This window comes from Anopheles nili, chromosome X, assembly GCF_943737925.1.
Source record: "Anopheles nili chromosome X, idAnoNiliSN_F5_01, whole genome shotgun sequence".
NCBI classification, from domain to species: Eukaryota; Metazoa; Arthropoda; class Insecta; order Diptera; family Culicidae; genus Anopheles; species Anopheles nili.
Window position 1 is genome coordinate 2,557,394 of NC_071293.1, and position 22,839 is coordinate 2,580,232.

General features: G+C 50.0%; 2 protein-coding genes across 2 annotated transcripts; one reads left to right on the top strand and one right to left on the bottom strand.

Moving 5' to 3' along the window:
* Nucleotides 1-1,367: 1,367 nt before the first annotated feature.
* On the bottom strand, nucleotides 1,368-13,879 carry LOC128728554 (zinc finger protein 2). Its single transcript, XM_053822182.1, has 8 exons — nucleotides 13,688-13,879; nucleotides 12,033-13,615; nucleotides 10,465-11,948; nucleotides 10,160-10,369; nucleotides 9,893-10,072; nucleotides 2,528-6,499; nucleotides 2,040-2,491; nucleotides 1,368-1,971 (listed from the first exon to the last, which is right to left on the bottom strand). The coding sequence occupies exons 1-8, from the start codon at nucleotides 13,877-13,879 to the stop codon at nucleotides 1,660-1,662; spliced, it is 8,385 nt and encodes a 2,794-aa protein (XP_053678157.1). The 3' UTR covers nucleotides 1,368-1,659.
* A 5,168-nt stretch (nucleotides 13,880-19,047) lies between these two features.
* On the top strand, nucleotides 19,048-22,546 carry LOC128728689 (uncharacterized). Its single transcript, XM_053822323.1, has 5 exons — nucleotides 19,048-19,150; nucleotides 19,265-20,710; nucleotides 21,292-21,312; nucleotides 21,536-21,648; nucleotides 22,081-22,546. Exons 1-5 carry the CDS (start codon nucleotides 19,048-19,050, stop codon nucleotides 22,351-22,353), a joined length of 1,956 nt encoding a protein of 651 aa, XP_053678298.1. The 3' UTR covers nucleotides 22,354-22,546.
* The last annotated feature ends 293 nt before the right edge of the window (nucleotides 22,547-22,839 follow it).

Consider the following 22,839-nt stretch of genomic DNA (forward strand, 5'->3'; position numbering starts at 1 on the left):
ACGCGCTTTCTGGCACTGCTGTGTTGAGCTAAAACCACTTCACCCGTTTTACGCTCTCGCTCCGGTACTGCACGCAAACCCCGCTCGATGGAATGAAACGCCAAGCGCAACCGCCGAGTGTGTGTGAGAGAGAGAGAGCGTGTGTGTGTAGGTTGTTTCACTCTCGCCGTGAAGGGCCGTAAGGAAAATAGCCCTTAGCGCGAGTGTCGTTTGAAGCCACTCAAAAAAGGGATTCTTCCGCACGCACACTACCGACCGACCAAGCGCATCCGTGCACGTATACGCGAGCGAACTGTCACGCCAAGCCTGCACTCTGACAGCGAAATGCATCGATGCGTACGATTGCGTATTGCGCGTCATTTGACAGCTCGTGGCGCTCTTGCTCGCTCACTCGACTGGCGGGGGCGCAATTTAATTATGCTGCGAGATTTACGCAATGGCGTGCAGGCGCGAATCGTACGGCTGAGATGAAGTCCTTTTCAAGATGGCCGAGTGTGGTGAGATGACCGGGGAAAAAGGACCTGCTAGGCGCAGGACATCTCGAGTTCGTCGAGCAAAACACTGTCTTAAACGGGCGGTTGATTTTGAATTTGCTTCGAAACGGTTTCACTACGATTTGATGTCATTTTACGAGTAATTGAACCAATGCTAACACTGAGATTGAACCCACAAAAAGAAACAACCTTTTCGGATAGCAACAAACAATCAACAGGCACGTGTTTTTTAGTTTCCTCTTTTTTTCTCTAACTAAATTCTTAATATTTGCGATCTTTTGTTTTAGGAACTTTCACATTACATTTGATGCGGGGATTTTCGACTCATTGTCTTCAAATTTCATAACTCAAGTTTTCTTTTCAATAAAAAAAAGTTACAGATAAAAACCTACCATTGTAAAAAAACGATTCAAGAACGTGTATCACTATAAATTACGATTTGTTTATATAAAATTAAACAAAAATAACGATAATTCACTAGCAAATGAAGGCGAGGAAATTAACACATCAATCGATAATTCAAACGCGATGCTTCAATGGCGTTTCGCCGGCCCCCGGCTCGATGATCGAAGGGCCAGGCTCGGGAATGCTTCTAAAATAATATCATGGAAATTCAAACGGATACGAAATTGAACAATTCGAAACCGCTCGTTTGGGGCAAGTAGGTCCGGGAATGCGCGAACAAAGGAACGAAAGCATAAAAACAAAAAGAAATACGTTACGTTTAAATGAAAACTCTCCTGGTGCGGCGAAAAAACGCAACTCAAAGGGACGTGACACCGTGTTTAAGAATTAAATGAAAATGAAAACCGAAAATAAACGTAAAAAATTCGCCGCACCGAGACGCGAGGTGCTTGCTGGGGCGGAAGTAATACCGCCCTTAGGGGGAGGAAGGCGAAAAGGCGCACATGGTGCCGTCGAGGTGTCCTTCAGCGAACCATACACCCTTAGGTGGAACACCGGCCTCCGAGAGTGAAGCTATCGGATATGGATCGCGAGATAGAGCAGGTGTTACAACCCACAAAGGTCTAACTCCGGAACTATCTCACCCCCTCGAAGGCCGCACCCAAGCAGTCGAGAGAAGGATAGGAAGGTGTGTTTGGTTGCGAATGGGACTCCTCTAGTGCTGCATGCTAGCCGGCGCCCTCCAGCCGCCCCACGGCTCCTAGAAAGGGCAGTCGTTCTCGCGAGGCTGGAACTCACGCCGACTGACGTCGAGACTGGAGTCCGAGTCCTCGCTGCCGCTGGTGAACGAGTGCGCGATCTGGGCCGCGGCCAACTGCGCTTTGGCCGAGCGTTTGTTGCTCTCCTCCTTGAAGCAGTGGTTCTTCTGGTGACGAATCAGCTCGTAGTAGCGCTGGAACACGAGGTTGCACTTCTTGCAGGTGTAGTTGATGTTGATGGCTTTCTTTTCGTCCGACTCGAACGTCGGGTTTGGCTGGTTCTCGTAGATCTTGCGCTGCTTCTGCCGGGCGTTCTGCAAGCGGAAAGAAGTCAGAGATAGGGATTAGCGGTTCGTAAAGTCGTGGAGAGTCGAAAACTTACCTGGAACCAGACGACGATGACACGGGGCGAGAGCATCAGCAGCTTGCTCAAGTACTCAAGATCGCTATCCTTGGGGTACGAGTTGTTCTCGAAAAACTCCTGCAGCACCTTGATCTGATAGTCGGTGAAGCGCGTTCTATTGGCACGTTTACCATTCGAACAGGTGATTGGCTGCGTTTGCGGTGGCAGAGCATGCAAACCCATTGAGCCTGGTGGCGAGATGACGGGACTCTCAATAGGACTCGGAATCTTCATCTCCTCACCAACGACAAGCGACGGTGGAGTGGCCATGTGTTTCTTCAACGAAATGGCACTTGGAGGTCGCATCGGCATTGGACTGGAGTTGGACGAATCAAGCTGCAAGTCGGCCGGTGTTGGGCTGTCGTTCGACGACTCCGATTTGATCTTCTTCTTCTTGCCACCACCTCCACCGCCTCCTCCTCCACCACCACCTCCACCGCCAGCACCTCCTGTACCACCTGTAACACCTCCACCACCACCACCTCCACTAACAATTCCTCCACCAGTGCCTATGATTCCACCCATGAGACCTCCGGTTCCAGCAGAACCTCCAGAACCAGGCACACCTGCTGCAAGCGAGAGTGGACCTCCAACGGATCCTGGCCCACCTACGGCCGCTCCAATGGCCACGGCATCGGCAGCCGCACGTTGGAAGTAGTCGGACATCGACCCGACAGCATCCGGACCGGAGAAATCGGGACCTCCAGCACCTCCAGGAACACCGCCACCAACTCCACCACCGAATCCATCCGGAAAGAGGCTCTTGTTAAGGTGGAAGGCCGCCGCAGCACCCACTAGATCTTGCCCAGCTGCGGACTGATGCTTGCTAAGAGACTCCAGCAACGACTTGGAGAGGTTCTGTTTCATCGCCTCGTTCAACGCCTTGCTCATGTCTGTCGAGCTTTGTGAGCAAGAATTGTCCTGTGACAGTACACTAGCCTCATTAGCCACTTTGAATGACGTCTCGAGGTCAGTCACCTTCGCCTCACCAGTACGTTCGTACTCCTCCACGTTCAACTTCGTCGAAGGAGGGATGCTAAAATTGTACGGACTGTCCTTATTGCGCTGGCGCTCCTTGAACAGCGTGTTGCGGAACCAATGCTTCACCACCTTTTGCGGCAGGTTCGCTTTCAGCGACATCTCCTGGATGCTCTCCTCGCTCGGTGAATTGTTGATGTCAAAGTGTGAGCGCAGGATGCGCAGTTGTTCGTCCGTGATGCGCGTTCTGGCACGCTTCTGCGTGCAGGGTTGCTGTTGTTGCTGACCGTGTTGTTGGGGTGGCTGTGGTGCCAGCTTCGGTTCCAGTCCGTGAGATAGCATGTTCAAATCAAGCGGCTTCCCGTTGAGGTTGACGGGTGGTAGTACACCTCCTTGTGGCACCTTGCCACCTTTACCCGTGTCCACTCCACCACCACCTGGCGATCCGTCCGGTTTGGTAGGGTCTCCACCCACCTTAGGTGGAACGCCGCCGAAGCTGAGCTGCGGTGCGAGGTTGAGATAGCTCAGCGACATCAGGTGATGGAAGTGCATGAAGTTGAGCACGTTGAGCGCGTTGGGGTTAAGTTTGTTGGTCGGATCGGAGGCCGCGAATTGCAGTAGTGAAGCGTTCTTCAGGAAGCTCGGATCCATCAAATTGGCAGCGGCTGCTGCAGCAGCTGCCGTAGCCGCAGGATCCATTGCTGGTACGAGATTCTTCGCACCAAGCAGTGCAGCAGCATCAGCTGGTACGCCCAGATCGAAGCCTGTCAGTGCGTTCACCTTCGCCAACTCTGCGAGGGCCTGGTGATGCTGGAATCCGCCATCATTAGGGAATCCCAGTGGGCCACCGTCCTGCAGATTGGCGGCCGATTCCAGCAGCTTTTTGCGGTGCACCAGACACTCTGGGCTAAGCTCGAGGTGTGTGTCCAACATCAGCTTGCTTGGGAACACCTGGTAGCAGCAGTCGCACACGCAGATCTCCGGCTTATCAGGTCCACCTACTGGCACACCACAGAATAACGGTCCCAGAGCTTGCTGCTGGTGGAGTTGCTGCTGCACCTGTTGTTGCTGCTGTTGCTGATGCTGCTGCTGCTGCTGCTGTTGCTGCTGCTGTTGTTGTTGTTGCTGTTGTTGTTGCTGCTGCTGTTGTTGCTCGGAGGGTGACTTGAGCTTACGCATGGGCACCTCATCGAGCATGTTGGGTGATTGATCGTGGCTCTCGGGGATCGGATGGATGAGTGGAAATTCGCTCTTCTTCTTGCCACCTTCAGTACCCTGTGGGGACTGCTGTTGCTGCTGTTGTTGTACTGCACCTGATTGGCCCGAGAAGAGGCTACGTTCCTGCAGACGACAGGCACGCGTCTGATGCAGTACACTCCGCATGTGGATGTCGAGTGTGCTACCCTGCGTATACGCGACGTTGCAAATGTCACACTTGAACTTCTTGCGAGCCGACTCCTTCTCATCACCGACGTCTTTGCGCTTTTCTCCACCACCTCCGCTGCACCCATCCGCGAACGAGGGCATCGAGAAGGGTGTGACCGCTTTCTCCCCGAAGGGCACCGTTGGTGAGGGTGAGTTCTTGCCACGATCCGGACAACCATCAGCTCCACTGAGGTCCGCACCCAGCAGCGACCCAGTAAACATTTGCGCGAACCCTTTGTCCGCCTTCAGCTTCTTCAGCTTGTTCAGATGCGACACACTGTTGTAGTGCACCAGCAGAATGTTCTTTTGCGTGAAGCTCTCCATACAGATCGTGCACTTAAACGGGCGGTTCGGGTTGGTGAACTTCTCCGACTTGATATCGTAGAACAGCGAGCTCATCTGAGCGGAAGATGGCGCCACCTGCTGCTGATGTTGCTGCTGTTGTTGCTGGTGTTGTTGCTGGTGTTGTTGTTGCTGCTGCTGGTGGTGCTTGGCGAGAGAGGACATCAGCGAGGCGGCCAGTGAATCCGGAGAGGCCTTATCATCGCGCGGCATATGGCAGGCAGTGGCCAGATGCCGCTCAAGTGCCCCAGAATCGGTGAAGGTGAACTGACAGTCGGTGCAGGCGTATCGCGCATCCGACGTACCACTGCCATCGAGGCTCTTGTCGTAGTAGAAGCTGCTGCTCTTCGAGCTGACCGATTTCTCGCTCAACCTGTCCTCGTCGATACTGTCTCGAGCATCACGTCCACCACCCGATCGATCGGAACGTGGACTCAACCCATTCCGCTGCTGTTGCTGCTGACTGCTGAGCATCTTGCGCTTGAGATCCTTGAAGAAAAGGATGGAGGCATCTGGCGCAGGAATGCCCGGTGGGGACGGCTTGCCAGACTGAAGCGCCTCCTGAGGATGTTTCTCGGCGATGTGCGCCGTCAGCGAGTGGATGTTCTTGAAATGATGGTCACAGTAGAAGCACTTGGTCGACTCACGCAGCGAGTGATAGAACAGATGCCGACTCAATTTCTCGTGCGTCTTGAACGCGAACGGACACTGCTTGCACCGGTATCGGTACGTGTGATGCTCCGAGATAAGAAAGTTCAAATGATTCGCCTTAAAGTGCTGATTCAGGTCAGCCAGGTTATCGAACGCATCCTTGCAATCATGCAGGAAGCAAGCAAGATCATCCGAATCGGCACTACGCCGGAAGTGGCTGCTCTCATTGCAATGAATCTTAAGGTCCACCATCGTGTCGAATGGAGCCTTACAGTAAGCACACCGGATACTGGGTGCTCCCGGTGACACCGAACCCTCCTTGGGTGAATGTGGCGAACCGGAAGTCGGTGGGTGTTTCTCCACCGGACTACTGCTCTGACTTCCCGGCTGCGGTCGGCCATTGGTCGTTTTCAGAAATTGCGAGGTATCGACCAGCTTCAGCAGCCGGTTCAGCCCGTCCATCTTGATGTTGTGCACGCGCAGGACATGCGCCTCAACGGACGCCTGGTCGAGGAAGGCGTCCGCGCACAATGGACAGGATAGAGCCGGTGGTGGCGAATGTTGCTGCTTCTCAAGCGTTGGCGATCGGGCCGTCGGACTATCAGCTCCATCCTGACGGGCCGCGTACTGTTCCAGCATCTCAGCTAAGTTGCCGTGCTTTAGATCGTTACAGTTTTCCTTCAACGCGAACGAATCATTCATGAAGGTGACCTTCTCGATGAGGCGCAGATTTTGGGCGCATCGAGCCTCAGCCAAGGTGCGCAAATAATCGAAGGGCTTCCGTGGTAGAGATGGCACGTTCGGGGATAGTTCGACGCCACCCAGCAGCTCGTTACCGGCGTTGTGGTTCGCCAGCAGGTGTTGCATCACGTTCACTTTCTTGGAGGAGAACTTGTTGCACACACTGCACACGAGGCAGCGATCCTTACAGCCGCCTGTAACTTGTCTGTTGCTGGCATTCTCACCGTTCCACATCTTCTTCTCCTGCAGTATGCTGCACAGCCCATTGTCTCCCGTATCCATTGCATCTTGGGCATCTAAACCTGTGTAGGGGGTGCGAAATTTAGAGGATGAAACACACATGGGGTTAGTTTTAACAGTAACAGACGACAGCAGTCGTACGAAGAGTCAAATGGGAAAGTTTCTCAGACAAAAAAACTGCATTTCCAAGAGGCGGAAATTGATTGCTGACGATCGAGGGTTGATGGCGCTTACCCAACATTTTAGCATCGCATTTATATTAAGTGCACTGATATATATATATATTAAATACCACAAGGCGTCTCAGAAGGGCGTCCAATCGCCACAAAAATTCACCAACTACTGATCGAACAACACCCATCTACTTCGCACTTTAGCCCATCTTTTTCAACAGAACTGTTCTAGCCTACGTTTTGACACCCCTAATTTACCGGGAAATTCTTAGCAATACCTCCCCACACACGGGCACAAGAGCTCCAAAGAATTTGAACCACCCATCGCACATCTTCCAGAAGAAAGAGTCCAAAAGCAGTCACTCGATTATAGCTTAATCCTTCACGAAAGGGTTCTTGTTGCAAAGGGCCCCTTAAGCCGTTCCGAAGAAAAATGTGGGACACTGCGAGCCCTGGCCCAGGTGCACCAATACCAACTCCTCCGCTAAGGGCAGCCAGCGGCAATCACAATTCCGAAAATGTACACACAATTCCGTACGAAAGGGCAGATGCAAGGGAAGACCGAAAAGCAGGCTCTGAAGCCACACAAGCGCGTCTCCCGCTGCACCCTTCGGTGCGATTGTGCGCGTGTGCATGTGCGTGTGTGTATTCACTCGAGGCCAGCCCTAAGCAAACACACCCGAAGGTTTTGCGTGCCCAAAACGGACCCCTAGGAATCGTTTTCGTTGCTCCGACGCGTGGGGTGTTTGGTTGCGTATTGCGCAGGATGGTTGGCGCGTTTGCGTCGTCACATGGCGCGCATGGGGGGGTTTGCGCTAGGGTGGCACACACGCACGTGTGGCGCCTTTGGGTGATCCTAGCCCTTCGATGAGATACGTACATGGAGCGCTGAAATCGTAGCGCATGGTGTCGTACAGACTGATGGCCGCGTCTGTTTCGGCGGCCTTGGAATGTTTGCTCCTTTGGTAGAGTTCGAGGGGGGGAGTGGGGGTGGTGGTGGTGTGGAGATGAGACAACGGACACAACGATAAAAGGACAACGTGAGCTGGGGGAGGCGGAAGGAAAAAAGGCGAACCGAAAATGGATGCGGAAAATTCCACTCGCGATTGATCGACCGTCACTTTAGCCGCGAATTGAACGCGGAACCATATCCTGACAGCTGGATGGCCAAAACGGAACTGAAGGGGTCCGCCAGGGCGCACCCGGCACCGAGGCTCTTCTCCTGCGGGTCCCGCTCGACCCTCTATGCCATTCCCTTTCCCGATCTATCACCCTGTGGCGCGATCCCTACACGCCGATGCCGGTATTTTGTGTATCAATAATACGCGCACGCGGTCTCTTTCTCGCTCACTGTCTCTCTCCTTTTCTCTCTCTCTCTCGCGCTGCTGGGTTTTTCACGGACTTTTCTGACCCCCGGGAGATCGGTGTGCGTTTGTGCGAGCGAGACGAAGGAAAAACCACCGAAAGGGCATCGGATATAGGGCGGCCAGGGTGACGCACACCATCGAACGCTACGCAAACAACGCAACCGCGGAAACAAACTCATGCAAACCAACTTCGTCGAACCATCTCACTGTGACTCCCTCGATGACTCCTGCCTGGCGTCGCCCAACACGCCCGTTTGCGCGAGCGAGACAGCGAAGGATGAGGATGATGGAAAAGGGAGAAGAAAAACCGGCTTACTGGACGTGAATGCTCCGCAGGGGTTTAGACACCTTCGAAGGGTGGAAGAAGGGCGGTGCAGCTTCACAAAACCCACCCCACCCCTCCGCACACCCTTGCTGCGTCTGCAACAGTTCGTTCAGGAGGAACTCGATCATCTACACGTCGTTTCAGTTGTGGCGCATTTTTCTTACCTGCGCACCGCCGACGGTTTAATTATGCTACCCATCCCTTTTTTGTGCCGTCGGTTTTCTCGCTCTGGTGCGTTTCATCTTGCCTGTGAGCTGAACCAGGTCTAGTTTCGCGGACAGTGGCCTTTTTCGATGCCAGCGTGTGGACATTTGTAAGAAGGTTCCTTGTCATATGCCGGAAAATGTATGTATAACACATTCTGTTTTCTCTCTCTCTCTCTCTCTCTCTCTCGTTCTATTTCCCAGCATTGCAGCTTATGCACATATCAATCTTTTGCAAAGAAAGTATTAAGGTTTCTCCACCAAGAGCTAACCCACTGTGCAGGCTAATATCTCAGTGTGGGTGCATCTATTTCCGGAATACACAAAAAATGTGCATAAGCGGTCGCGAAAAGCCGGCTCGAGGGGTTGCAGTTTGGTGTTTTTGCCCCGTTGGTATCCGGCTCTATTAAACGAGCGAACAACTAGCATTCCAAGAAGTGCTTATAGGCGTTTTTTTTATTCATAAACACACAAAAGCCGTGTGCTGGTGTGAGATAGGGCCTGGGTTCGAACAGTCACGCCACAGCCCATAAGAGGGCGATGGAACAAATCAAAGACGACGTTGGGAAAAGGGACGCGCGCAAATAAGGGAAACGTGAAGCTCCCTTCGAAAGGAAAAAAAACAGTACAATAAAAAAAAGGTACACAATGTACGGGTACGTGTGTGCGTGCAGCTAAGCAATCGGGAATTTGGGTGCGCACAAGGGGGTACGTGATGAAGAAGCAGATAATACAACCATCATGCCGAGCAAGCTAGCATTATTCATAACGACCATTATGTGTAAGCTAAATGCTTGGAATGGATTCGATTGTGCCCCTTTTTGCTACATGGTACTGGCTAGAATTATTATTTCGTTGACGCTCTCCCTGCAACTGTTGGAAAAGCGTTGCTAGTTGATGATTCTGAATGTTTCTAAAATGTTATCAACTTAATAGGCAAACAATTCATTTAGCTAAAAAAAACGATTCATTATATTGCTGAAAAGTCTCACTACTTCAAATAAACTTCATGAAGTTAGGGTGAGATTTTCGTCTAAATTTTCAACAATTTAGCATACAAAATATGCATTTAAAAAGTAATATTCGAAGACTAATATATTGATTTAATCTTTTGAATATGCGTCCTACTAGACTATGACTAACAAACCCGCTGCTATTTGCAGATTTGTACAAATTATGAAGGCGCAATAAATTTGAATTATGTAAATCTTTCATAATATGAAAAGAAAATCACGCAACGTGAGACTCTAAGGATTAAAAAATAATCAAAAAATTCCATTCTGCGGCGAACTGCACAATTGATTTTTGCCCAAATGAGGCGAAATATTCCTCAAACTATACTATCATTTCAAAGTGTCAGTGTACATGAGAGATTAAAGCCACCTACCTTTAGCGGTCAGCTTGAAAATGTTGCGCAGCCCAAGCAGGTTGATGTTCTGCTCCACCTTGCAGCTCTTCTTCAGGTGATGAATCATGTAGTAGATGTGATCCGTCTTGAAACCACACGGCACGCAGGTCAGCATCAGCTGGTTGGCTTTCGGTGAGGATTGCTGCAGCTTCGTGCCATCTGCAAGTAGCATCATTTCAATCAGCATTCGTCCTGACGTGGCAGAGGAAGGTCCAAGCAGTAGCTCGGCCAGCCGTTCGAACTTGCCTTCGCCCTTTACGCTGACGTTCGCGAGGTTCAGCGAGCCACCGGCGGTTGACTTCTCGCTTGAGATTAGCAGCAGGTAGTCGAAGCAGATCCGCCGGAAAATGTGCTTCTCCGACAGGCTGTGGATGCCGATCTTCTCCAGCGAGGTGGTGTAAAAGTTGCAACAGTTGCACTTGAGCTGCACGTTGTCTGGCGATGAGGAAGCCGTTTCTGGGAAAGGTGATAAGCGAGAAACGGATGAGCATAAGATGTTGTAAACCTTCAGCCAGCCACCTGGGCCAGAGAAGAGCCAGAAGACTACTTACGATCACCATCAATGCCATTCGCACCACTGAAATCACGCTCAATAAGCTCGGTTTTCGGCTCGAGAAGCAGCATTAGCGGAGATCGCGAAATTTCACTGACGCTAGGCATCTCATCGTACGCAAATTTCGATTCCTCCGCCAACGGGAAGATGAGCTGCAGCTTTTTGAACAGCTCCTGTCCGACAAACTGGCGCAGCTTAGTGGCCGTTTTGTCGCGACCCTCCAGCAGGTGTACCATCAGCTCGAACCGCTTCACGTGGTGTTCTGCCTTCAGGTGGCGTTCCATCTCGACCCGTTCGTGCACCTTCTGCCCGCAAAGTAGACACTCCTGACCACCGTTAGCCAGCAGGATCGTATCCATCGCGCTACTCGCACGGTCCTTCAACACGTGCTTCTTCAGTTCCTCCAGATTGTTCGTTTCGAAATCAGCACACACCAGACAACTGTAGTACGTCGCCGGATCAAGCGACAGCCTGATGGGTGGATCAAAATGAAGCGGGTTCTTATCCTCATCCAGCTGGTGATAGTCTCGTTCGGTGCCGGTTTCACTCGTAGCACTAAACGGCGACGGTTGGTTGAGGAACAACGAATCCGGCGTAGCCGTCTCTAGTGGTGCTCCAAACGGAGACGAGGGCATCGACAATGGCTTCAAGGTGTTGCCAGTGGCACCTCCAGAGGCGGCAGCAGCAACAGCTGCTGCTGCTGCAGCAGCCGCCGTGTACTCGTCCACACGCGCCATCGGCGAGTCCTCCTTCAGCGTGTTCAGATTGATCGCACTCAGATAGTCGAGGTTGTCCGATTGCGATAGGTTCTGCAAGCTCTTCAGCTGGTTGAAGCTGGACTGGAACGAGTTCAGGTTGCTGATATGTTTTTCGCTCGTCATGTGGATGCGCAGGTTGCGCGCGATGTTCGTGTCGTAGTTGCAGATGTCACACTTGAAGAAGGACTTTGGCCGTCCGCCGGTTTCGTAACCACCTGGACCCGCATCCTTGGTCTGGCCACCCCCAAGCTTGGCCGACATCGAGGCCAATGGGGCGCTGGCCGCGGCCGCTGCCGCCATGTACTGGTTGCGCGAGTTACTGACCACTTTCTCGTTCGCTTGCAGAGTTGCGAGGTTAAGGAAGTTCTGATTGCTCTTGTTCATCATGCCGTTCAGGTCTTGCATGTTGTTCAGGTGCTTATCACTCTGCATGTGGATCGAGAGGTTGCCCTTGGTGGTGGTCGAGTAGTTACAGATGTCGCAACGGTACGGCTTATAGCCGCAGGTGTACGATTCACCCCGTGCCAGCCGTGGATGGGCTTGTCCAGCGAGACAGTAACTGCAGGCCGTCTCTCCATCCGGGTGCTTTTCGCGCATGTGAATCTCGAGCGTTTCCTGATACTTGTAGTGCCAGTTACACTGAGGACATTTCAACGTTTTGCAGGAGTTGCGTGTCGAGATGTTGGGGCTGAAGTTGCTGTTCCGGAACGCCGTCGATGGTTCACTACAAGCGAAAAAGGAACACGTGTTAGACGGTGGGTTTCTGATACCCAAATCCTCAATCCGAAATCCCCAATCCCCAACGTACGGTTCCAGCTTCTTCACGCTGATCTGATGATCGTTCTTCAGCTCCTCCCCAACATCCATCGCCTCAGGCCGGAAGTTGTTCGCCAACAGCTGCTTGTACAGATCAACCGGATTGTACTTCTTCACGTGAAAGTCGCCCCCGGCCGCGATGTCCGCCAACCCGCCCGTGGTGCCCTTGTTAGAGGCGACCGCCGCCACCGCTGCCGCCGCCAGCGGGTTCAACTTCATGTCCGCCGCCGAGCTGATCAGCTCGAGGAACTTGTTCTGCTTGCCGTACAGATTTTCTCCCACCGACGACAGCATTTTCTGCTGGTTGAGAAAATCCGTCAGCAGCTTCCCGCTGACGGCGGCTGCGGTCGACGCCGCCCCACCACCTCCACCATTCCCGGACGACTTCTTCTCGCCATCACCGGCAACGGCAGCAGCGGCGGCGGCTGCGGCTGCGGCGGCCGCCACGGCGGCACTTTCGTTCATGACGTTGCCGTACTTCTCCGCAGCCAGCTTCCAGCTTTGCTGCAGCTTGTTATCCATCTCGTACAGCAGCGCACTGTTGGAGGTGAGCTTTGGAAAGCTGGCACCGCCATCGAAACCCATACCACTGGCCGGGTAAGTATCGGCCGGGAGCGACGATTGTTGCAGATGGTGTTGCTGCTGCTGCTGAAGTTGCTGCTGTTGTTGCTGCTGCTGGTGTACCTGCTGCTGGTGGAGCTGTTGATGCTGAGACAACAATCCAAGGATACCGTTGTTCGGGCTACTGCTGCTCATGCTGTTGCCGCTGCTGCTGTGATTGCCATTGACGCCGCTGTTTGCGAGGATGTTGCCACCGACGGTGCCGCCGGTGCTGATCGCGGCGGTCGAGCTGTTCAGACTACTACTGCTGCTGCTGCTGTTGCTACCGTTATTACTACTATTGGTCTTGTATCTCTCTTCGCTCTCGACGTGTTTCCTACTGTTACTATTGGCTGAAGACTTCTCTTCGAAAGGAACCAGAAAAAAGAACTGCTTCTCAGCATTCGTTTGGATGATGGCACTGCTGTAGTTCTTCTCCAGCAGCATCCGCTCGTAGTCGTTGAGTGTGAGACTGTGCTCTATTTTGGCATGCGCTGTAAAGGATCGGCAGGTACCGAAGCTAAGCTTGCAGCTGAAGCACATCAGGATCGCCTTGTGGTTACTGGTCGAGCCTCCGGTCATCGGGACGACGCCGGTGGCAGTAACGGAACCGCCCGAGGACGGCGACGCTGGTGATCGTGTGATGAGGTTCTGCGCCTGCTCCTGGTCCTGGCCCCGCCTGTCGGACGCCCCCACACCCGTGTCTTCGTCCGCTCCGAACACGCCAACGGTGGCTGCTGCGTCCACGCCCCGGTTCGCTTCGCTCTCCTTGCTGAACGAGACAATTCGGAAGGAATGTGTGCGAGGATTCGAATTGCTGTCGTTCTTAGGAGAGGCGACCGGGTCGATGATGCAGGTGTTGTCGTTGCAGATGATGCGCCCGTGGAAGCGTTCAACCTCCTTCTGGTACTCTGGTAAGACGGTCTTCACAGTGTTGCTGTTGCTCGTGGCGGTTGATTGCGACGATTTGTGGCCCTACAAAGAGAGGAAGCAGATGCGGAACAGATCAGTGAAAATAAGGACATACTGCGCTCTGCTGGCACATACCTTGTCGACAAAAAGTTGTATAATGCTTTTATTGTCTACCGGCTTTGACAACAGTCTGAAGATCGCTTTACTTAGTGAATCGTTGGGCACTGGACCTATGGTATCGTTGCATAGTTTCAGTATACGCGACTCCCTGTGTTTCAGATAGAACTGAATTTTGGTGGAGAATTTTGTGTGCTTGCGAGAAGTCATTTTCCTTTGAATTCGTTTATTGTAAAGAGGGGCTCTTTGTGGTGTGTATAACTTCTATGCTCCCGCCGCGGCTCGTTATTATTAATAGTATATAGTTTAATATATGATTAGGATATAATTATAGTTAAATGTAAGTTATAAATAATGCGAGGTTTATAATTTTGTAAAACTTTTTCTAAAGTTTAAATCTTAAAATGTATTTTTTCTCGTAATTTCATTATAACTAAGTTGTTCGTTTCATTAAATAGAGATATCCTGAAATGGGACAGAAATGTGTACAGACGGTTGGCGAGCCAACCAGAAATCGTTGATTAGGAAATGCCGTTTTTATTATGTTTATGGGCCAACGCTTGTTCAATCCAATCCTTTTTGATGAAATCATTGTGAACGGTGTTCACTATATGTATTTTGCTTTTTTTTACGCACTGCTGTGATATTATCAATGAAAGCTAGAAACGCGACAGTTATAAATTCACTTGATATTATCCAATAGACGAATGATTTTATCCAATAGACGAATATGGAGCACTTGTGGGATTTTGGATGGAGGGGTGTGAATATTAGGATTATTTCATTTATGGCATATGTTGTATTGCAAAATTTAAAACAAAAAATGAAAATCACTACACTTTGAAATTAACCTTTAGACCGAGAAGCGATAAAACATGAAGATCACTTTTTAAAAAATGTTATCAATTTGATTTTGAAATTGCATCACATAAAATAAATGGGAATATTTTTTAAAAAAGCTACTAAGGACAGTTTTACATAAATTTAAACAGAAAATTGCAATATAAATATATTGATTTAGCAAAATGAACATGTGTTTAATAGAACATAAATGATACGTTTATGAGATTTAGTTTAATAATAAACTATCATAACTAAATGAAATGCAAAACAAGTAAATTGTTGAGATCGGTCACAGTTTTTCAATTAAACCTGTTATATTATGTAATATTGTTTAAAAATGTATATAATGAAATATAGCAAAATACATATAACAATAGAATAATGAAATAACAACATGTTTCCTTTTCCACACATTTATTTATCATACACAGATATCAACGCTTGTTTCAAGAAAATCCAAATTCATTTGTTTCGCAGTTATAAAGTGATTACGTATGCTGTATGTATATATATTGAAAAAGTTTCATTAGATAAATATGATATAATCAATCGTGTCGACACAGTCACAGATGCCCATCCCATTAAACATTAAGGCAAACACATTATCAGCAGGTTATATGAGAAAACGGGAAATTGAAAAATTTGAACCCCAAACAAGGAAGATGGAAATAAGAGGGGAACGCGGTCTGAGATAATAAAATGGAGAAAAAAAGGATCAAAAATATTAACAAAAATACGATGAATAATTTTAACTCACGACATAAAGCATTAGGCTTACAACATTTTTGTTCAAAATAACGGAGATAAGGATGATCATTTTTGATGCTAGATAAATATAAATAAGGAGAATAATTTATATATAGTTCAACTATATATGTTTGCATGTAAATCATTGTACACATAGAATTTTACATGCAACATAATACCCTTGCAAATGAATAATGAAGTTGGCTATTGCTAAAGCACCAGCGTGTTTGCCAGAAACAGAAACACATGTCGTAGCATAACACAAATTTAGCATAATTTTCGCATTAATGTTGAGCTTTTTTTTATCATTTTTACATAGCTGTTGTCATCACAACCGCTAGCATAAAAAATGAAGCTTGCGCTGTATCAACACTTGTTCAATTTTTTAAAGAGCACTCGGCGCTTGTACATGAACGACGCGTGCATCGGTAGTGGTGCGATGATGCGCTCGATGCTCTTGTGGCACATTATGGCAGGGAACAAGCATAATCCCCGAGTTGGGATACAAAGGGAGGGATAAAAAAAGGGGCGCATCATTTTGATAAGGGTGATAGAAGCGTTGATTATACACGTTGTTGAGCGCGCCTTTTGATAGCATAGTTTATTGTGGGACGCTGCTGACTCCCAAAGATTCGGGACAACCGTGTACTGCTTCTTTTTGGCAAAATTTCAAAAAGGCCACCCAACTGCGGGAGGAATCATTTGATTGTTGCGTTTGAATTGAAGGGAATTTCGAAGGGGTGCCCTTATGAACCTGCGCCACCACATTACGAGAACACCAAATGCTCTGTACGCGAATGCTCCACCCCAATAGCACACCACGGGTGACTTTGCTAATCATCACATTTTTCACACAGTTCCCCTTTATGACCCTTCATTACCCACCCACCAGTCAACCCTACCCCCCCACCCACCCAGAAAAGGCCCCCAGCGTTCAAGCTGCTCGCGAATGGGGCTGGAATTTGGACTTTCCCCCCGGCGAGGATTCCTCGCTAATATACCTGCCAGCGATCGACTGCCTTTAGTGGCAATTTTTACGCTAAATCCGGTTCCCTGGCACTGGCCTGGAGCGACACGATCGAAAAATAAAGAATCACTGATCCCAGCAGCAACCTGGTCAACATAGTTTACATACACTTACACACAATCACGGTCACTCTACTCTTACCAACGACGGGACGGGGCCGAAGCAAATAGCCTGCGAAAAAGGCCCCGTTGCGAAACACAACACACGAGATGAAATCCAATATACGGTGGCCAACCATGCTGGGTGGCACTGGAACCGTACGTTACTCGCTAGACTAGCGAAATTAATTAGAAATCATCAAAAAACTAACGCTGAACGAACGAACGAAGTTGTTGAAGTTGCGACGCTGCTTTGCTGTTCTCGATCGCTGCAGAAAAATGATGTCTTGGCCTGTGAAATGCGCCCCGGCATCGCTGCCAGCAAAACCCACAGTTTTGACAGCTGGGCGCGCTGGCGCTGTCACGTGTTTGTTGGGCGCGATTCAAATCGACCGGTGGAATGAAGCAGATTATGGGGAACATTTAGGTTATACTATCGTTTTTATGAGGTTGGTTTTTACTTAAAATATTTCTCAATTACTGTGTTCAAGAAATCATACTAATAAATTGCTTTATTTGATGAAAAACCGATTTATTTTATGCCCTCTCGGCTCTCTATACTATTGGGTGGGCATAACGCAGAGAGTTTTATTTTATATTTATTTTGATGCTTTCCGGACGAAATGAGGAAACTATTTTCATGTCTAAAATTGAGTATATGTTCTATTGATAAGGGAAAAATCCCTTATATAAAAGAAACCCCCTAATATATATCCTAAGCATTTTTAATAACACCCTTATTTCTCTCACATTTATTTCTCTCTGCTGTCAATCGATGGGTGGGCATAAGCGTGATTACAACCACCTTCGACAGCTACTAACAACGGGGGCATTTCACCGTGATCCGCAATTTTCACGCTCGTTGTTTGCGAGTGTATCTCTATTTGAAAACATTCGCGCATTGATAAAACAAGTGTTGTGAATAAATACGTCTTGGGTTGCCTACCGCATTCTCCATGGAACATGACTTCAGGTACAGATTGCACCAATCGCGTTTGCATCCCATCCCGGGAAAGTGTTAAATGTTGCGCCCGCTGCTTGCGAACGGCTTGTTTTTGAGTGATTGGTTTTCGTGCGGAAGCAAGGGGGAAAAAGGTTTTCCACCACGCACACACACACACACACGGTCCGGAAACGTTTTGCTGGAGGGCTTTTCTGGATCTTTTTGCCCTCCACCCCCACTCCCGCTACTTCTTCGTTTTCCTCTGCTGGTCTCTCGCCCCATGTGCTGCTTCTCCCTCGCACGCGCGCTCACTCTCGTCGCGCCGTTTCGCTCGCTCTCGCCAAGTGCTGCAAGTGTAGGCTGGACGCTTGGGGCAGGTGAAAGGAGGGAGGGTTTAATAATATAAAACGAGCTTAGTGATGGGAATGTAGGGTACGGCTTTTCCTTTTTCCTGCTACCGTCGTGCGCTTCCTCGTCAAACGCGTACGCCATCCTGCGGGAAAAGGCGCCCTCGGCCGCGGTGGACATCCGGAAAATGAGTGATTGTGGGTAGGTTTTCCACACAGTGTAAGTGGAAATTCGTTCGTCGTCAAATCAACATTCAACTTGCCGCTCGTCCTGCGCGTGTTGTGTGGGGTAGGAGTGGAGGTCGGAGGGGTTGGAGTCCTTCGCACGGGCCCAAACGCACGCACACTCGCGCGCGCACACACGCGCGCGCGAGTGCGAGGCAAGCTCTCCTCCCCCATCAGCCGCAGGGCTCGGAAAAGCGCAGTTCAATTATTAAAACCCACCGTGCAAAGGATTATATAAAGCGAGGACCTCCTGGATCCTCCGGCAGGAGCGCATATTTCATTTTAATGAACGTCGTCCTTTTTCAAGGAGCGCCAGGATACTCGAAAAAGGGCTCGCGATGGGCCGGAGAAGGGGTCGGGAAGGGGGAAGGGGGTGGAGCGAGAGTGCCATTCTGCAAGTGTACGTGGAGCAGGGTGAAGGGACAGATGGGTGAGGGGAGGGGAGGAAGGAGGAAAGTGACATGGACTCATCCCTGCCGGGGGCATGGGCCGAAAGGGGAAGGGTGCGAGGGGGAGGGGGGGGGGCTGGCGGAGAAGGGAGAAAAATCATGCGTACGTGAGTGCCTGTGTGGTTGCGTGTGAAAGCAGTAAAATAACTGACGTGATGAAGAAGAACACGAAGAAGCAGAGCAGAAAAAAGCCCTGCACGAGGGGTCTGAAAGGGACAGCCCCTTGAAGGGTGAGCTTTTCGGACAAAAAAAAACAAAAAATCGCGCTCCTTGCGGTAGGAATGGTGGAAGGAGGGAGGGGTTGGTGGGGGGGGTTGGTAAGGGTGCAAGGGGATTGTTTTTATATCGCAGCAAACACCGCGAAACAATATGTACCCGAAAGTGTATCTGTGTGTGTGTGTACGTGTTTGTGTGTGTGTGCGTGCGTGTATGTGTGCCGATATGGCCGTGTGGAGGCAGCTTTGTTAATACCGTTTTTTCTGTGTTTTCTTCTCCTTTTTTTCTCACTCTCTCTCTCTCTCTCCCCCTTCCTGTTTTTCTTCTTGTTCTTCTTGTTCTTGTTGTCGTTTTCCGCGCTCCGTCTCGCGCCCACTTTCCCGCCGATCCACGAACGAAATCTCGCTTTCCACGCCGGGTTCGGGCCGCCAGCGAAAACATGAAATCCGCTCATTGACCTCTTAGAACGTTGAACAATACACGATGGAGCAATGCAATAACGATCGTCCTTGTGTTATCAGTAGTGGAAACTTTTTTCCCCAGAACTCCAAGTCGAAACAGCAGCAGCAGCAGCAGCAGCAGCAACATCAGCAGCAGCAGCAGCAGCAGCATCATCAACAGCAGCATCAACAGCAGCATCAACAGCAGCAACATCAGCAGCACCAGCACCAGCAGCAGCACCAGCAGCAACACACACAACAGGCAATCAGCAAACATTTAACGCAAAAGGATGACCCACACCTGCACAGCCCGCACCAGGATCAATCGTCGCTTGGGGAGATTGAGGTGATTCTCGTGCAGCAGCACAAACAGGACGCCCTATCGGTGATAATCCATCCTCAGGAGAGCATGCAGCAGATCAACATGTGCCTGGGCAGCCAGAACCCGGGCTCGGTCGATTCGATGATGTCGTCCGACTTCCAGACGCTCTCGCCGATGCACGATCGCGACTCGCCGGTTAGCCTCAACACGAACACCTCCTATGCGACGCTGACCCCGCTCCAGCCGCTGCCGCCGATCTCGACGATGTCGGACAAGTTTGCGTACTCGATCGGTGGCAACATCTGCGAGGCGTTCCCGGGCATCAACAGCGGGGCGGTCGGTGTCAACATCGAGATCAACTCCTGCTACAACCTGGAGAAGCTCGGCGTCATCCATTCGCCGGTGCATCTCGGCTCGGTGCAGGAACTCTCGCCCGGTGACGTGCACCATCCGGAGCTGCAGGACGGCAAGGGGCATGGGCTGAAGGATGGCAAGCTGCCGGAGCACCTGGTCGCAACCGACAAGGACACGGAGGACGCGTCGAAGGGTGTCGAGCAGTGCATTCTCGTGCGTGGTTCGCCACTACCGCCCAGCCTTGGTTCCGTCGACGATCGGTTCCTCACCGCGACGGGGGGAGGGAAGGCGGACATGGTGCGGCACCCGAAGGACGACAGTGACCAGTTCACCGGCACAGTGCAATACCTGGAGCACCCGAGTGGGGCGGACGTGCTGCATGCCGGCAGCAACGGAACCGGCCCCGGCGGGGGTGCCGACAGTGGTGGCGGAGGAGGTGGTGGTGGTGGTGGTGGCGGAGGTGGTGGCCGCAACGGGGGCGGTGGCGGTGGAGGCGGCATGGGCGGCATCCTGACAGGCGGCGGCAAGGAGCACCACCAGTCGGTGTTCCTTAACAAGTCTTTCAGTTCAAAAACCAACATAAGCGACCTTAATCTGTGTAAAGAGATTGTTATCGACGACGTGTACGAGGAGTCGGAGCTGGACCACGTGAAGCTGGAGGAGAAGAAGCTGGAGGAATCGTGCAATCAACAACTGACCAATGGAACCGGGATCGGCGGCGGGGCCGGCGGTCTCGGCAAGGGCGCGTCCTGCGTGTCGCTGGGCGACGTCGGCTGCATAAACGGTGACATCGAGGAGATCAACACCAAGGAGCTCGCCCACCGGATCAGCTCGGAGCTGAAGCGTTACAGCATCCCGCAGGCGATCTTTGCCCAGCGCGTACTGTGCCGGTCCCAGGGCACGCTGTCGGATCTGCTGCGGAACCCGAAACCCTGGTCGAAGCTGAAGTCTGGCCGCGAAACCTTTCGCCGGATGTACAAATGGATACAGGAACCGGAGTACCAGCGGATGTCCGCTCTCCGGCTCGCAGGTACCTTGCATCTTTCGTGGCTCCGGCTGTGTTTGAAAATCTGGCTGTGTTTGAAGAAAAAAATATCCCCAGCACCAAACGCGCCTACTTTTCTGCACCGTACAAACTTGCTCGCTATACGTTTGCCTTTCGTTGTTGTTTAGTTTAGTTTTTAATTGGCTTTTTTTAACTTATTTATTTGTCCGTTATCCACTCTTGTAAGTGGTTTTTAGTAAATGGCTGTGAAGAAATTTAAGTTCGTTTCTTTTTTTCTCTCCTATGATTTCTCTTCTTCTTCTTTTCTGTTCATACGTTGTCCTAACAACGTTTGCCACTCTGTGGCAAGCTTGCGCCCCTCGATTGATGTTCTTTTTATTATGGTTTTCTTATATCCTTGGTTTGTTTCGTTCGTTCCTCTGCGTGCGTGAGTTTTCCCTTACTTTAAGCTTGTTCGAGTGAAAGCTCTCGCTGTTTTTCATTTGCCTAGTTCATGTTTTTGGCTGTTGTCGTTTGTGTTTTGCATCTTGAGCTACAGCTCTCGTATACACTGCTGGCCCGAGGTTGACGTAACATATGTGATTTTTTTCTCTTTTCATTTCAAGCTACTCAATCGGCGAAACCAGGTTAATGTTTTTTTCTTACTATCCAGACCCAGTCCTTTGCTCGAATGTTGCCCCACGCTCCCAAGCCATTCTGTTTCCCTTTTCCAGCACCGTATTAACCACGATTATTAACCATACTTTCTTTAATCATATTTATCTTCTTCCGATCGCCGCGTACTATCGCATTCCGGGGGTTAACAACGCATCTGGTTGGATTTCTTAATGTACTAATTCCTACTAACAGTTAACTCTAAGAAGCCAGAGGAACCCGAAACTCACGTCATGATGGGACACACGAAAAAACCTCGACTAGTGTTTACAGATCTGCAGAGAAGGACCCTTCAGGCAATTTTCAAAGTATGCGATTTTCTAAAACTCGTTGTAGACTTGGCGTGTGTGCGTTTCGTTGTTGTTTGAGCTCTTCAGTTGTTATTTCTGTTTTCGTGTTTCTATTCCTCGATTTTTTCCTCCTCTTAAGTTGAAGATTATTAACGTGCCGTGATGTTGCTTCGTTTGGTGTTTTTCCTTATTTCGTTAATTTCCACCTTTATTTTTCACCTCAAGTAGATCACTTTCGATCACCCAGTGAAAGCCGACCGATAAGGAGTGTATGAGATGGGCATTGGACATTGGCAATCGGCGAAAGAAAGTGATTTACGCAATTTTACGTGTTGATTTTTTGGTTCGCTCCTTTGGAAACCCTTCGTCACTGGTTGCTCGTGCCGATTGTTGTATCAACGGCGCTGGTTATGCCGGTGAAAATGACCGCTCCTTGATTTCGGTTTTCAGGAAACTAAGCGGCCTTCAAAGGAGATGCAAGTTACTATCGCTCGCCAGCTGGGGCTGGAGCCCACCACGGTCGGGAACTTTTTCATGAACGCGCGGCGGCGCTCGATGGACAAATGGAAAGACGAGTCGATGAAGGGCCGAAGCAGTAGCGACAATGTTATACTAGAGCACCTGAAGGACGATTCGTCCGACGAGAATCTGGGCTACGATAGTGCGTTTGTCTCCGGGGAGGGCCCGCTGGAGCATAACTATCAGCAGCACGTTCTCAACTAAGCAAAAAACTTAAATCAATTCCCTTATTTAATTTATAAATTAACTAGAGAAAACAAAACAAAACTAAAGCAAAGACAAAACAAACAAAGTCACGACTAAAATTTAGTAGAAACAAAACAACAAACGATGCCCCGACGTTCGAAGTTGAACGTTGGAGATCCACTAATTTAAAGGAAAAGAGTTGAAGCAAGTTAGAATGAAATCAATGCTAGATAAAGCAAATCAAACAAAAAGAATAAAGGAAACAAGCAGCTAACTCAAACACACACACATACACACACCCAAAACACACATACACACACACACACAAACATAAGGAAGCACTCACACGCATACCAAAAAGTACACTTTAAGCCAGAAGTAATTGCAAAGAGCATTATGTAGGATTATTCAGAGTAATTGGAACTAAAAGAAAACTATATGTACGGTGCAGATCGGCGGAATACAAGGTGCACAGGAGGAACCTTCTAATTTCCACAAAAATCG